General features: G+C 51.0%; 8 protein-coding genes across 8 annotated transcripts; 3 read left to right on the top strand and 5 right to left on the bottom strand.

The window, feature by feature from the left end:
- Positions 1-580: 580 nt before the first annotated feature.
- Positions 581-1,953, bottom strand: AUEXF2481DRAFT_95107 (uncharacterized protein). Its single transcript, XM_013491547.1, has 2 exons — positions 1,686-1,953; positions 581-1,631 (listed from the first exon to the last, which is right to left on the bottom strand). The coding sequence occupies exons 1-2, from the start codon at positions 1,859-1,861 to the stop codon at positions 683-685; spliced, it is 1,125 nt and encodes a 374-aa protein (XP_013347001.1). The 5' UTR covers positions 1,862-1,953; the 3' UTR covers positions 581-682.
- Positions 1,954-2,819: 866 nt separating this feature from the next.
- AUEXF2481DRAFT_77386 (uncharacterized protein) lies at positions 2,820-4,864 on the bottom strand. The gene is made up of 2 exons (XM_013491517.1): positions 4,435-4,864; positions 2,820-4,381 (listed from the first exon to the last, which is right to left on the bottom strand). The coding sequence occupies exons 1-2, from the start codon at positions 4,614-4,616 to the stop codon at positions 2,971-2,973; spliced, it is 1,593 nt and encodes a 530-aa protein (XP_013346971.1). The 5' UTR covers positions 4,617-4,864; the 3' UTR covers positions 2,820-2,970.
- Positions 4,865-5,692: 828 nt separating this feature from the next.
- AUEXF2481DRAFT_2370 (uncharacterized protein) lies at positions 5,693-6,277 on the top strand (the record flags this gene model as incomplete). Its single annotated transcript, XM_013491201.1, has 1 exon — positions 5,693-6,277. The coding sequence occupies one exon, from the start codon at positions 5,693-5,695 to the stop codon at positions 6,275-6,277; it is 585 nt and encodes a 194-aa protein (XP_013346655.1).
- A 23-nt stretch (positions 6,278-6,300) lies between these two features.
- AUEXF2481DRAFT_77388 (uncharacterized protein) lies at positions 6,301-7,309 on the bottom strand (the record flags this gene model as incomplete). Its single annotated transcript, XM_013491518.1, has 2 exons — positions 6,628-7,309; positions 6,301-6,567 (listed from the first exon to the last, which is right to left on the bottom strand). Exons 1-2 carry the CDS (start codon positions 7,147-7,149, stop codon positions 6,301-6,303), a joined length of 789 nt encoding a protein of 262 aa, XP_013346972.1. The 5' UTR covers positions 7,150-7,309.
- Positions 7,310-7,382: 73 nt separating this feature from the next.
- On the bottom strand, positions 7,383-9,512 carry AUEXF2481DRAFT_36932 (uncharacterized protein). The gene is made up of 3 exons (XM_013491402.1): positions 9,144-9,512; positions 7,727-9,050; positions 7,383-7,676 (listed from the first exon to the last, which is right to left on the bottom strand). The coding sequence occupies exons 1-3, from the start codon at positions 9,291-9,293 to the stop codon at positions 7,579-7,581; spliced, it is 1,572 nt and encodes a 523-aa protein (XP_013346856.1). The 5' UTR covers positions 9,294-9,512; the 3' UTR covers positions 7,383-7,578.
- A 150-nt stretch (positions 9,513-9,662) lies between these two features.
- Positions 9,663-11,392, top strand: AUEXF2481DRAFT_484676 (uncharacterized protein). Its single transcript, XM_013491616.1, has 2 exons — positions 9,663-9,942; positions 10,426-11,392. The coding sequence occupies exons 1-2, from the start codon at positions 9,928-9,930 to the stop codon at positions 11,113-11,115; spliced, it is 705 nt and encodes a 234-aa protein (XP_013347070.1). The 5' UTR covers positions 9,663-9,927; the 3' UTR covers positions 11,116-11,392.
- Positions 11,393-11,476: 84 nt separating this feature from the next.
- AUEXF2481DRAFT_2374 (uncharacterized protein) lies at positions 11,477-12,875 on the top strand (the record flags this gene model as incomplete). Its single annotated transcript, XM_013491202.1, has 4 exons — positions 11,477-11,584; positions 11,643-11,993; positions 12,206-12,435; positions 12,803-12,875. 4 exons carry the CDS (start codon positions 11,477-11,479, stop codon positions 12,873-12,875), a joined length of 762 nt encoding a protein of 253 aa, XP_013346656.1.
- On the bottom strand, positions 12,680-14,380 carry AUEXF2481DRAFT_36934 (uncharacterized protein). Its single transcript, XM_013491403.1, has 2 exons — positions 13,402-14,380; positions 12,680-13,345 (listed from the first exon to the last, which is right to left on the bottom strand). The coding sequence occupies exons 1-2, from the start codon at positions 14,092-14,094 to the stop codon at positions 12,986-12,988; spliced, it is 1,053 nt and encodes a 350-aa protein (XP_013346857.1). The 5' UTR covers positions 14,095-14,380; the 3' UTR covers positions 12,680-12,985.
- Positions 14,381-14,493: the final 113 nt, after the last annotated feature.

Genomic DNA, 14,493 nt, shown 5'->3' on the forward strand with positions numbered 1-14,493 from the left:
ACAGGGCTGAATCATGGGCGTCAACCGATGCATGACTAGGCCGATGATACATCGAGTGTTCGGCGATCGCTGGAGCCTGATCCAAGATTGATGCCTGTAATGCGGCGTGACCACAGCCAGTGAAGAGGAGCGTGTACCTATATCTGTAGGCTGTTACTCCAAGCCCGTTCGTGACATGCTTGAACTGTCCTTTGTGGCGATATCCTCTCGGAATGTCATCCAACCAAGTGACTGGTCGACCAACTATTAGTGTTAGCCAGCCTGGTCATTACCTGGTTGATGTTATAATTACTTCGTGTCAAGGCTGAGCCTGCATGTTGAGGGGCAACCCTGGCAGGTGTGAAAATCAGCAGGACAACTTGGCAGCAAAATCACTATAACCTCTCGATCGAGACTTACAAAGCCGCTACCTCAATCCCGTGGGATAAAGATGATACACGAGGTGTAAGTATGTCAGCGGGCGACATCATATCGTCACCGAGTGGCGCAGTGTATAATGTCCGTCAGGCTCCATCGCAGCCATAGCTTCCATTGGTCTCTCCCATCCTCAGCAGCGGTCAGAAGTCCGAATAGTTGTCAAAAAGTATTCTCATTATCATCTCGTATGTATAAAGTCCAAAACATGCATGCTTATGTATAAGGTGTTTTTTTTTTTCCTTCAGGACCGCCAGGTGTGGTGTCTTTACGGCAACTCGCCCTCCTCGAAGCTCTGGATTTGCACCTTGATGGCGCCGGTCTTGGGGTCTGCCGCCGTCTTGAAGGCCTCGAGAGCATCCTCAATCTTGAAACGGTGAGTGACCAACTTCTCAAGGTTCATCACACCACCCTGCAACAGGCGGATGGCTCTGGGCCATGTGTTGGCGTAGCGGTACTGGAATTGGAGGTCGACCTCGCGGGTGCTGAGGCGCATGAAGGGAATCTTGATCTCGTTCTTGCCAACGCCGATGACGAAGACCTTTCCGCCGAATCTGACCGTCTGAATGGCACCAGCGATAGAGCTCTCGACACCGGTGCACTCGAGGGCAATTGAGGGCTCGACGCCGCCGCCCAACTCAGTGATGGCCTTTGCGAAGTCTTCGGGTGTGTGCTTGAAGTCGACCTTGTGGGTGCGGACCGAGGGGCAGAACTCCTTTGCGAACTTGAGACGGCCCTCGTCAATGTCGGTGATGATGATTGGCTCAGCACCGGCAGCCTTGACACAGGCGAGAGTGACCAGACCGATGGGACCAGCACCGCAGACCAGAACGGGGTCACCGAGTCTGACCTCAGCTCTCTGTACACCAGCCAGAGCAACACTGAGGGGCTCGAGCAGAGAGCCGTTCTCGAAGCTCATCTCACCAATCTTGTGGCACCACATGGCGGGGTGGTTGACATATCGGCGGAGGAGGCCGGGGACGGGTGGGGTGGAGCGGAAGAGAACAGAGTCGCAGCCGTTGTAGCGACCGGTCAAGCAGGGCTCGCACTCGCCGCAGATGATGTTGGGCTCGATGGCAACGCGGTCTCCGATCTTGAGGGACTTGACGTTCTCGTGGACGGCAACCACGATACCAGCAGATTCGTGGCCGAGAATGTGGTCGTCTTCGACAATCATGGGGCCGATGCAGCCGGCGTGCCAGAAGTGCACATCGGAACTTGTCGTCGTCAGTTTGATCGTCTCCTTGTGCTCAACTTGCGCAGCTACTCACCCGCAGATACCAGTGCTCTTGACTGCGACTGTGACCTCGCCAGGAGCCAGCTTCTCGCCGCTCTGGACTTGCTCGAGCGAAGGCTCGGCCTCGGCGACCCAGAGGTCATGTGCAGGGTTGGTGTAAACACCAATGTTCGACAACGTCGGCTTGATCATTGTTTGTGTGGAAGTCATTGTGAGGGATGTGGGAGAAACTCGACAGAGGGTTGGAAGAGCTGCACGAGGAAGGAATGTGTGTTGAGAGAGGAAGAACAGACGGAGCAACAGAGAGACAGAAAATGTTAGAAGTACCTACCTTAACGTCACGCTCGTGTCTTTTTGACCCGCAAAAACATCCTCGTCCCATGGAGCATATCTAACCGGCGGGGTAAATGGTCGCTCATTGCTCAATGAGGGGGGATAAATTCACCACCGGGCCTGCAGGGTCTCGGGCGAGCCTTGTCACGCTGACCTTTCGGGGCCCATGCTGGCGCAGAGCGCTCCCCGAAATGCTGCAAATCATAGACATGTGCCAAATTACCCGGCTGTACGACTCAAGTCTCGAGGTTAAACACCTCTCGAAAAGGAGTCTTGTCCTCCAGCTTTTAAACGACTCTCGGCTTCGATCGGTAGAATTGCTTTTGATCCGAGCTGTTTCAGCCATCGTGCTTGCTTTCTGCTTCTTTTTATGCCACGCAGAAGGATTGATTTGCTCGGCGCTTTTCACAATCAAGGTAGAAAGGAGGAAACACCGGCCGATCTTGTCTCGTACCTGCCTATCTTCCTATCTCATCCGTTCGGATGCCTGCTTTCGGAGTCTCAAGAAACGCATTCTTGCGAACTCCGATATCAGGCATGTCCCGATTGGCTGATCTGTACCCCACAAGATCGTCGTTGGACCTCCGCGCGAGTGCCGAGGCTTCTTGGCGCGCGAAGCTGTCACTCTCACGACCCTGCTCTTGGCTTCTGACCACTGTTTCCAGGTCTATGGAAGGTCCTGCATAGTGAGAAGCCGTCAGGAGGTCTTTATTCATAAGAACTATGACAACGTGTTCTACCAAAGTCAATATATGGTTGAGCGAGGCAATTTTGTGGTGATGTGGCTTCTTGGCGTTTCCACACAAGAAAGACCGTAGGAACTTTGCAACACCTCAGCTCTCTTCTAGATGTCAAGCATTGCATATAGGCGGGAAGTGACACGAAGTCAACAGGTGGATGTACTAGTTGACAAGATCAAAACCTGACATCCGTCGCAATATATCAGGTACTATGTGGGTATCTTCTAATAGACAACACTTTTGCGCTCAAGCTTCTTCTGCACCACCCTTGATATCATGCTCATACCTCGCTTCCTGGATGAACGGACTTCTTGCTCTAATCTCAGGCCCCTTCAACAACAGAATGATAGGCGCACAGGCCAAGGCCAATGACAGAAACGCCAACAACGAGCTCGCCCATTGGTATCCAAGGTTGGTATACATGCTCTGCGCAGCTAATGGCAAGAATGCAGAAAATACATTCTCTCCAAAAGCTACTGCTGCAATTGCCGAGCCAGCATACTTTGAGTATGAGTCCATGAGGTATTGCGCGATGGACGAACACACAATGTTGATACCAAAACCGACCATAGCCAGCCCGATCGCGGGCGCGATCCAAGGAATCTGCGGGTATGATGTCCAAGCATAGATGAACATGCCTCCTGTCATGCCGAAAAAGCCTCCCACAGGCGACATGTAGAGCCTAGCTTCCGGCACCGGTGTACCAGGATCTAATGGGTTCGACTTGGCAGACCGCAGGTAAAAGTGCAAGTTGGAGTAAGACACAACGAAGCCGAGTAGTTCGCCGATACCAACGGCTGCCTGGACATAGCCGGTGCTGTAAGCTGGCCAACCATAGAGACCTGCAAAGACCTCTTCAATGCTCTGTGTAAAAAGATAGACCAGACCGACTGCAAAAGCAGACCAGAGTGTGAGCGAAAACACCACCCATTCGGTGCAAAGCATGTACGCCGGTCGCTGTACCGAAGTCTTCACGATCTGCCAGATGGGGATGTGGTTCAACTCATCACGAGTGTAAGCCTTCTTGCCAGTAGCAGCGCGTATCTTCTTCGCGCGCTGTTTCAGAATGACGGAGCCACGTGTCTCCTTGATGGTGAAGAAGAACAGTGGAATGAAAGCGCAGTACCAGATGATCTGGATGTAGAAGATCCAGCGCCAGTCGAGAAATTGGTAGATGGCACCACCAATGACAGGACCCATAGTGCTACCAAAAAGATAGACGGTAATGTAAAGCTCCATAGGTATAGTCCTGCCTCGGTCACCGGCCCAGATATCGCAGATAATGCTGCTGATGGTATTGGCGAGCAACGAAACGCAGCCGCCTGTGATGAAACGTGTGACTACCAGAGTCGCAAAGTTTTGGGCTACCGCGGAGGGAACAATGAAGATGATCATGACGATGTAGGATATGATGTAGCCCCATCTCACTCCGAAGTCCTCAAGGATGGGCAACAGTACCATCATGAAAACTCCTCCACCCAGTGCCCAACTCGCAATAGGCCAGTATGAGTGTGGGAAGTGTGCATCGCTGATACCAAATTCGCGGTTGTAGGATTCGGCAGCAACAGCCATTGCCGTTCCGTTGATCAAGGCGATAAATGTTCCGAAGAGTGCTACTGATGTAAGGATCCATTTCTTCCGTACTGGCCAATTAAATCTTTGCACGACTGTGTCAGTGCTGGTCGGTTTGAAATACATTCCAATACATACGGGTTTTCCGGGTCGTTCGGTCCATCCCAATCAACGATCTCGATATCAGGGTCGATTTCTTGGCTCGTATGTGACTTCTCCCTGGCTATATGTTGCTGCTCATCGACTCTATTTGCCAATGTGTCTGAGCTACTCCCTGTCCATCCTGGTTGCTCGTGAGCAGGTTGTGCGGATTCTAACATTTCATATAACGGCTATCGACGTATCATAAGCAAAAGCAGCGATTCAGTATCCAAGAAGCAGGCGGGCCAAGAAACTGGGTCCAGGTACTGCACGATTGCTGGAAACCGGAGCGAGAGGAAAATCAAGACAAGCTCAAGAGAAGCAAAATGGGGTCTTGGAGATATTTGAAGGATGCTGCCTAGAAATGCTTGAACAGGGCCGCCCGAAACCGAGCAGCGGTTATTCGATGTTTTGTATAAGAGATGAGCCTCTTGGGACTTCAACAAGAAGTTGGGAGCGGCGACGGAATAGGCGTTTTGACATCATTAGGTAAAAGGAAAGGGAAGCTAAACAAGAGCCGGGTCAACGGCCTAACCTACTCTCGTGGTTTCAATGACTTGGAGATGCCATGAGGACTAGTTGACTATACGGCCATAACCTCGCTGGCGTGTACACCTTACTAGCTGCCACACCTGGACTCAACGCTCATTCGCATCATATACAACATGACCATTCTACGGCCATATGGGTGGCGGCACAGATTTTGGAAAGCGTCGCACGTCATAGGACACGACCGCGAGGAGATCCAATATGCCAAGTCGCACCGAATACCCTTTTACGGTTTAGCTCGATAAGGCGTCGCTGTCGTTCGCTCACAGTTGAGGTAAACGCGAAGGCCGAGGATGAAGGGAGGGCGATTTTGTCAAGACCAAGTTCGAGGTGAGAAGTGTCTTTGTAGAGCTCGCAGACGTTGATGTAGCCGTGTAAGGCGGAAGGACATCGGGCGGTCGATGTAGAACATGGCAGGCTGTACGTTTGTCTAAAAGTCACTTCTTCTCATGATCAGGCTGCGGATTTCAGAGTAGGAGGGTCGATTACTTATATCATCGCACGACGACAAGGCACACATGGCAAGCGGACGTAGTCAGAAGAGCATGTCAAGATATGCTTGCGTTTGAAGCGGCTTGATATCGCAGACCAATATAAATGGCCTAAAAAGTTATAGCACGGACCACATCGAGATAAGCAGACATAGACACTGCTGCACTTGCTGACCCCCAAACACCAGGCCACCAGACAGATACTCAACACAACAATGGCACCCCAATTACAAAAGGCGTTCCAGATAATCGATGAGGCCCATGCCGAGGATCCCAAGAAGGTCACGATCAATGGACAAGAAATTGCATACGAGCTTCACTATGCCCAGCAGATGAGCTGGTACTTGGAAAGACGCTCACCCGATGCCTCGGATCCTCTCAAGATCGCCATTCGCGCACAACACTTTCGCCGCTGGGAAGTGCCTCGAGACTCGTATCCCATGACGCGCATTGGTTACCACAGCTGGAGAACCTTCCTCAAGAAGAGACAGGCACAACTGGTCAAGCCCATCATGGAAGAGTGCGGCTTCAGCGCAGAAGATACACAAAAGACCATGGCCATGATTGAAAAGCAAGGTCTGCGTGAGGGCGATGCAGAGACTCAGGCTCTGGAAGATGTTGCATGTCTGGTCTTCCTCGACGACCAGTTCGAAGCCTTTGAGAAGACGCTGGATGAGGAGAAGATCATCAAGATCCTCCAAAAGACATGGGTCAAGATGAGTCCAGAGGGTCATAAGATGGCTCTGGAGCTTCACATGTCTCAAAGATGTCAAGAACTGGTCGGAAAAGCTTTGGCTTGAGCTATCTACGCGCGATTCGCCTCTCAGATGTGTCTACCCCCATCCACGCTCATGTTCGTCCCTGTTACAAACCTTCCTTCGTCAGACGCCAGGAACACACAGGCATTGCCTACATCCACGGGGTCCGTCAGTCTGCCTAGCGGGATCGACGCCGCAAACTTGTCCCTATTTTCCTGCGTGTCTTTGACTCCAACAAACGACTCGAACAATCCGGTTGCCGACAGCAGAGGAGCAATCGCGTTCACTCTGATCTGGTCAGGTCCATACTCTGCAGCCAGTGCCATGGTTGCCTGTCGAAGCATCAGTCAATCTCGCCCTCAGTTTTCAGAAAGAGACGAGACGAAACTCACATTCGATACCGCACCCTTGCTGGCGTTGTACCACACCAAGCCCGGTCTAGGCCTTATGCTTCCAGATGACGAGATGTTGATAATACTTCCACCGTCGCCCTGCTTCTGCATCTGCGGAATGGCGATGCGGACGGACCAGTATATGCTCTTCACGTTGACCGACATCACTCTCTCGAACTCCTGCTCTGTGACTTCAGCAGTTGGCTTATTTCTATAAGTCACTCCCGCATTGTTGACAACGATATCCAACCTTCCAAACTCTTTGGCCGCCATGTCGACTACACGTCTCCAATCATTCTCGGAGCAGACATCCATGGCCACACCTTTGACATTGGGGGACGAAAGCGAAGAAGCTACCGATTCGGCACCAGAAGAGTCCAAGTCGCCAATTATAACCTTTGCACCTTCCGAGACGAAGCGTCGAGCTATGGCTGCACCGAAGCCGAGAGGACTGGCACCACCAGTGACGATAGCGACTTTGTTGTTGAGACGGCCCAGCTGAAGTTCGGTAGAAGAAGACATAATTGCACTGAGTTTGGTTGACAGGCTGTGTATATGTAGCGGAAGTTGAATTGAAGCAATCTCTCAGCAGGCTCACCTTCGCATCGGTACATGATTTATGTGCTACTGACAAATGAGGGGTGATGCAGCTCGAGGCGGGGCATCCGAAACCCCGCAGCGATCTTCCATCCTTACCCATCATCATCCCAGCAGACAGTAATATGGCGATCATGAGAACCCGAGGAATGCGAAACATAAGGGTGGATAAACAATTTAGAATGAACCGCTGTCGAATATGATTTGTGTACTATGCTACAAATCTCCAGAAGCCAACCCATATGACCCTCATGTACACCTGACTTAATACCATTACTACCATGACCCATTCCCAGTTCATACTTCATTCTGTCTTCCCTATCACAATGCTTTCATGACATTGTCAAATGGACTCTAGTGTGCTGCTACTGCCGATCTTCGAAGTGCAACGTCAATATCCTTGCGGCGATAACCTGGTGCGCGCATCAAACAAGTGCCTGCCATGCTCATATCTTCACGTGGTGTTAGCTCTGGTCACACAGTAAATAAATTCTATGCTCACGCTCAATGAACTTGCCAACATCAATGGTAACGCGAGCTTTCCTCGCCGGCTGGCGGGCATAGGGGTACACGTGGTCCGTCATAGGCATAGTTCCATACTGCTGATCGACTGTGGGAGCCGTCGACCTTCGCTCGTCGACTTGTGACTGGAAGTACGTTTGCACTACCGGGTATGATTTTCTCTGTGGTTGGATAGCAGGTAAAGTCGGCATGTGTCCTGCCTCCGAAAGTCCAGGATAGTATGTGGGGTGCGCGGAAACACTTTCAGCTCCCGAAGTTGTCAAACTCTGCACGTATGCAGTAATCGCGTCCATTGGAGGTGATGCGACGGAATACCCAGGGCCGGAAGGCTCATCGTCTGGTAGCTCGATTTCGGCGAAGGACGAACTCGGGTCCAGACGGATACCTTTCTCAGCAAGATACCCTTCGACATCGTAAGCGTCGAACCATTCACCGTCCATACCCGTTACACCTCGAAGCAACATCTCTGCCGTGAGCGCCTCTTCAATGGTAGAACCGCCAATCTTGTGGGGGCCTACGGTCGTCACAGCCCATGAAGTCGGTGACATGTAGCTCAAACCGCCTTCCTCAGGGGGTCGTGCATAGTGAGTGCCTGCACCGCCAACGTGAATGTAGGTCACTCCCCAATTGGACAACGGTTCTTTGGTGCTTCGGCTCAAAGTTGATCGCAGGCTGTACTTAAGTCGATCGACAGTGCCAGCAGCCTTGAGGGTTAGTTTGAATACATTGTTGAAAAGAATGGGTACCCGAGCGGGATCGCAGGCGAGTCGATAAGCATATTCACAACTTGCTCGATGTAGTCTCCGAGCGAATGTCCTCTCGAAAGAGCTGTATGTGGAAGGAATGCCCAATGACCGCAGTATGGAGAATGAAGCAGGATCGTTGTCTATGCCATCGGGCATGTTTAATGCACTGACGGGAGCAGTAAGAGGGCTCCAGTGCTTGACCTCGGTTCGGGGTGATGTGTCGCTTTCGTTAGTGGTTAGGGGACTGGATCTCTCGCGACCGCTTGTTGACGACGGAGGCTTAATGACCAGAGACTCAATCTCTGGTGAATTGCTCATACTCAGCGAGTCTGCTCGGCTTTGACCAGCAGAGTATAGTTGAGCAATACTTTGCACCTCGTCAAGTACGATGGGTGAAACATTGGTAGCAGAGCATCTCTCGGAGAAATGGCTAAAAGTTTGGTTCATAGACTGGATGGTGGATTGAAGTTCCTGGACCTGTTTCTTCAATTCATCGATCGTATTCTCTTTTCTTTGTCGATAATTGCGTTGCGCCAAGCGCACCTGCTGCCTTCTTTTCTGTTCAAGTCAGTATAACAACGGTGTAATAGATGAAGCAATCTTGTTTCTGTTCTCGCGCCACGTAGCACAGATAGATTTAATAGTACTCACATCTGCAGCACTCTCGCCCTCTGTCTCCAGTCGAGGTCTTCCTCTTTTCCTGCTCTCTTCATTGTTGGAGTCGGGCGCATCCTTTGAACGTTTTCGCTTGGTGATCCTCTCGGGCTGAGTCAAGTCGATCCGGCTCAATGCTGCCGACATGATGCTGGTGTCGTGTCTTGGTAAACTGAACTTGTTTGACTCAATTCTCTGCTGAAGCCTAGACGTGACACTGACTGCAGCAGAATCTAAGACTTGTGTGCTGTATAGACCCAGTATCAAATTTCGCAGTTCCAGTCAATAGTTGTGGCTCAATAAGACGTGCTGCAATTATCGATTAGGTTTCAAATCTGGTGGAAGGAAAAGATGGGAACTGGGGACGAAGATCAGTAATCCAATGTTGGGGAGGGGAAGTGGTTGCTGTTCGACCGTTGCAGGCGGGGGGCCGGGTGACAGGCGCCAAGATTGCACTGTCTCACCCAGTGTCTGCTGGCCGAGGTTCTTGCATGTGCTTGTACAAACGCTTCGAATCGACCAGTCGAATAATCTCTCTCGCCAGAGTCAACACATCTTGGAGCCAATGCATTCTTCTACAGGTATCAGAGATGTGAAAAATACGAGCACATGAGATTTGTGTTGCTGAACACCTCCGCCCTTCGCCCGAGAATGCCAGACAAGCTGAAGCTGCCGGAGACACTTGTCTGACTCTACAATGTCTCTACAATCTCTATATTGGGATGTCTTCTTGTTCTAATCCATATCGTCGAGGATCGAGTATCTCGAGTTCTTGAGCGATATGGGTATAAGAAAGGTGAGCCATGCCAGTGTATATGCTCCGAGTCGCATCTCAAATTCACAGCAACCTGCAACACACGCAAATATCCTCAACAGGCTTTACTTGACATCTCAATTGATCATGGGCTCCCAGCTGGAATACTTGGAATACGGTGACTCTATAACGTCGTTCAACGACCATAACACCACGTACTGTGCGGATGAGCAACTTGGCTCCGGCGGCTTCGGTACAGTCTTCAGGGTCTACCAGGATAACTCCAATCAAGTGTACGCGATGAAAGTATTCGACGGCCCGTCCTATGACCAAATCACTATCGGGCAACGGAGATCCCACGAGAGAATGAGGGATTCGCGCGCAGAGGCCACTATGCTTATGTGACTTATTCACCAGCATATCGTGGAGCTCGAAGATGTTGCACAAGTCTTCAACCTCGACGACGAGCCGATTCTTTGTCTGTTCATGGAAATTGCAGATGGTGATCTGACAGCTGTCTTCCAGAATTTTCATCTTGACTACACGACTCGTGTGATGCTAGCACAAGCGGTAGGCTATCAAATGTCCACAGCTCTACAGTACCTGCATTCTGAGAATATTGTACACGCTGATATCAAGCCCGAAAACGTCCTTTGCTTTGGTAACAATTTCCAAGCTTTACGTTTCAAGCTCTCGGACTTTGGCCTATCCCAAGTTCTGGATCTGGACAGTAACGACTCTATGAGACTTGGAGGTACTGCTCACTACATGGCGCCAGAAGTCTGCAACGGACATGTGGAAGGTCGATATGCGACCAAAGCCGATATCTACTCTTTGGGAATGGTGCTGTACAACATCATCGCTAACAATCTTTGGTTCCCCTTCGACGGATACGGTCGTATTCCGGGCGAAGCGCGCATCATCCATGCTATGATGGCACGAAACTCAAAAGGCCGTCCTTGGGCCATGACTTGTGTCAACAACAGATGGATCAGTGACGGAGTCCACCTCCGTCGCTTCGAACAGATAGGATTAAGCAATGCTTGTAGCGACGAGTACTCTAGCGAAGATCACTCCAGTAACAAGTATCACGATAACGAGGACGAGGATGAGGACGACTCCGATGACGACGACGAATACTACTCCTCCAGTGACAACGGCTATGATGATCGAGACTCGCTGGCTCAACACATGAACCGCTTTCAGATCTATTAACGTGAAACGTGCAGGCCGTTCTCACAATTTCATGTTTTTCTTCTGAAGCATCTTTCAATATCGTCGCAAATGTCTTGCTTTCCGCTCGACTTTCGCCATGAGTGTCTTGTCCTGAAAGAGCTGCGTTTTTATGCATACAGAGAACTTGGTGAGTGCTTGGATGGTTTTGAAATATCTTGATGTCTTGTACCAGATATGCATGTCTTATCTCACGGATGGCTGGTTCAGTCCACGGTCTCAGATGTGCCCATAAATGGACACATACAACGATAACACCCTGATATAAACACTTGCCTCTACCACAGTCAGACTTCCTTCTTTCCATCAGTTCTCATCATCAACACACTTCCTCATCAAAACAATGCCGTACGCATCCAGAATCTCGGTTGGCACGACTTTCGCATCTTTCAACGACCCCAATCTCAAGTACCGGATCGAGAAGCGCGTTGGCAGTGGTGGCTTCAGTGAGGTGTTCGAGATCGCGAGACTCCGTGATTCCAAAGTTTTTGCTCTAACCGAAGAAGCAGATCTTCCAAGAAGAAGCCACCAAGCTCATGCAGCTGAAGGGCCATCCTCATATCATGGAGCTCGAAGACGTGATGCAGATGCCACAGAACGCAGAAGCTGGTCTCATCATGGAGCTCGCTAGCGAAGGCCATCTCCGCGGCCTCCTCGATCGACTTCCTAAGCAGCATCATGTATCTCTCTCGCAGCGTGTGACCTATGAGATGGTCGAGGCACTATACCACATCCACTCTCACAACCCACCCATTGTGCACAGAGACATCAAGCCTGACAACATTCTGGTCTTCCTTGCCGGTACAGAGCACAGCCCACACTATCTTTTCAAGCTTGCAGACTTCGGTCTCGCCGATACCGTTATTGATGATGATAAGGAAATGTCTGGTCGCGCCTACCCCCTCCCCCCCCCTTCAGAGCACCGGAGACTCTCATGTGGGGACCTCGAACCCACACTCGCGGTTATGAATGCAGCGCGGACATCTGGTCCCTCGGAGTCGTCCTCTCGAAGTTGCACGACGTCACGATTGTCGATGGCACCTCGCCCGCACTTTCTTACCTTCCTGCTCAGGCTCTTTCTTTGATCAGATCCATGCTGGAGAAGATTCCTTGCAGGCGTCCTTCGGCCGAACAGTGCAAGAGATATATCTGGTACAGAGAAGGAGCCGCAGCTGTTGTCTACAAGATGACCAACACCATCACCAACATGTACGCCGGATACGATAGCCTCGACAGTATGAGCGAGATGACCATCGATTCTGACTCTTCTCTCGAGGATGACTGTCCTGCAGACTCGATGAAGTAGTTCGACATTGTCTGTCAACCCCACTATTATCGACAAGCATCACTTCCACAACACCCAAGCTGTTACGCAGTTTGCATGAGAGTTGGACTCTTTCTTCTCCTTATCATTGACGCGTCGAATGGGGAGCATCATTATCACAACTATACACTTCAGCACGACAGTCGTCTTTACCACTTTTCTCAGCACAGATAGTTAGACACACACAATTTCATATCACTTATAGCATCTGTTTTCGAGCAAAGAGTGATGATCTTCCCAAAGAGTTACTTGCAGACTGCTGTGACATGTAACGATAGATTCGAGCGATGTTCTGTGGCATTCAGCCTTCTGTGACAGCTTGTCCTTACTAACACCATGACATAGACATGAACATGGCATGAAGTGCTTAGTCTCCTTGAAACACAATCATCGTCTGGACAGAAGGAGATCTTCTTGACACGAGGTTTACGATAGATACGTAAGTGGCAGGACCAAATATGCGATGTGTTGTGGAAAATGTACATTTTGATTATGGTTCGTTTCTCATGTCTTGTTTAGGCAGCACATCTACTGGAGCTTGGAGATCTCTAGGAGAGCCTTACCCATGTTCTTTCCGCTGAAAAGACCCAAAAGTCCCTCGGCGGCGTTGTCGATGCCCTCAGTAACGCTGAACTGAGGCTTGTAGGTGCCCTCGTGGATCCACTTCTGCACGTTCTTCTGGTGTTCGACGAAGTACTTGGGACCCATACCATCGTCACTAACGATGAAGCCCTGGAGCTTCAGGCGCTTTGCAACAACCTGCATGAGGTTGCGGATGGGGTATTGCTCGCCAGGAGCAGTGTTGTATTGCGAGATCATACCGCAGCAGATGATGCGACCGAAGTCGTTCATGGCGCCAATTGCAGCCTCGAGGTGCTCACCACCGACCTGATCATGATGTGTTAGCTGGGGTTTGCAATGGTGCGACGTCATGTCCAACTCACGTTCTCATAGTAGATGTCGATGCCGTTGGGGGCAAGTCTGGCAAGACCCTCGGCGGGCGTCTCCTTCTTGTAGTTGAAGGCACCGTCGAAGCCAAGATCGTTGGTGATGTAGTCCAGCTTCTTGTCGTCACCGACGGAACCGATGACCTTGAGGCCCTCGTGCTTGGCGAGCTGACCAACGAGCTGACCAACGGCACCAGAGGCGGCACTGATGAAGATGGTCTCCCCCTTCTTGGGCTCGCCAATGGCGTAGAAGCTCGAGTAGGCGGTAAGACCAGGCATACCGAGAGCACCGACGAAGAGCTTGGGGTCGAGGTTGTAAGGATTCTCGAGCTTGCGGGCAGCATTGGCCTGGTCCTTGGAGACGACGCTGTACTCAGCAGTGTCCTGCATCATAACGACGACATCGCCAGCCTTGAACTTGTCGTTGTCTGACTTGAGGACAGTCGAGATGCCGGAGTTTGTGACGGGCTTGTTGAGAGCGAAGGGAGGGGAGTAGGACTTTGAGCTGGCATCGCGCATGCGACCACGCTGGTAAGGGTCGAAGCTGATGTAGTGGTTCTTGACGGTGAAGCCGCCCTGGGGAGGGGCCTGGTCGACGTCGAACTCGGTCGACTCGATGGTCAAGTGCTCGCCGGGAACGGGGAGGCCCGAGGGGACCTTCTTGAAGATCAATGCCTTGTTCTGAACCATCTTGTATATGTGTGAGATGTGAGTTTTGAAGATTGCGTGGAAGAGTAGAATTGGGAGAGAAGAAGAAGAGGGACCTGTTTTCTATAAAGAGAGAAGCTCGATCAAGATGACGAAATGCTAAACAAGGCCGCCCAGAAGAGCTTATAAAGCAGAAGGCCTACCGCTACTCCCATGAGGGGTCCATCATCTCCAAATTTGGTCCGAGGTTGCAACGTACCCGCTCGCTTGATCTCGCATTCTGATTCGATTGCTTTGTAATCTCCTGTTGCGTCGTGTGTCACTTGTGTGTCAATCTTTCGAAACGAAGAGAAGGCGAACCTTCTCGCTCTGGAGCGACTATCGATAAGCCTCGGTCTCTCTTGCCAAGCCGCCCCGGCCTTCCGAGTACTTGCCTTTACA

The sequence above is a fragment of the Aureobasidium subglaciale genome (assembly GCF_000721755.1).
Source record: "Aureobasidium subglaciale EXF-2481 unplaced genomic scaffold scaffold_3, whole genome shotgun sequence".
In the NCBI taxonomy this organism is placed as follows: Eukaryota; Fungi; Ascomycota; class Dothideomycetes; order Dothideales; family Saccotheciaceae; genus Aureobasidium; species Aureobasidium subglaciale.

Excerpts from the sequence above, each read along its gene's own strand:
- AUEXF2481DRAFT_36932 (XM_013491402.1), bottom strand. The coding sequence starts at position 9,293 with ATGTCGGCAGCATTGAGCCGGATCGACTTGACTCAGCCCGAGAGGATC. Across the intron at positions 9,051-9,143 it reads AGGGCGAGAGTGCTGCAGAT|AAAAGAAGGCAGCAGGTGCG; the intron begins GTGAGTACTATT and ends TGACTTGAACAG. Across the intron at positions 7,677-7,726 it reads TGTTGGCAAGTTCATTGAGC|ATATGAGCATGGCAGGCACT; the intron begins GTGAGCATAGAA and ends CACCACGTGAAG.
- AUEXF2481DRAFT_36934 (XM_013491403.1), bottom strand. The coding sequence starts at position 14,094 with ATGGTTCAGAACAAGGCATTGATCTTCAAGAAGGTCCCCTCGGGCCTC. Across the intron at positions 13,346-13,401 it reads TCGACATCTACTATGAGAAC|GTCGGTGGTGAGCACCTCGA; the intron begins GTGAGTTGGACA and ends CATCATGATCAG.
- AUEXF2481DRAFT_95107 (XM_013491547.1), bottom strand. The coding sequence starts at position 1,861 with ATGACTTCCACACAAACAATGATCAAGCCGACGTTGTCGAACATTGGT. Across the intron at positions 1,632-1,685 it reads AAGAGCACTGGTATCTGCGG|TTCCGATGTGCACTTCTGGC; the intron begins GTGAGTAGCTGC and ends GACGACGACAAG.
- AUEXF2481DRAFT_77386 (XM_013491517.1), bottom strand. The coding sequence starts at position 4,616 with ATGTTAGAATCCGCACAACCTGCTCACGAGCAACCAGGATGGACAGGG. Across the intron at positions 4,382-4,434 it reads CCGAACGACCCGGAAAACCC|ATTTAATTGGCCAGTACGGA; the intron begins GTATGTATTGGA and ends AGTCGTGCAAAG.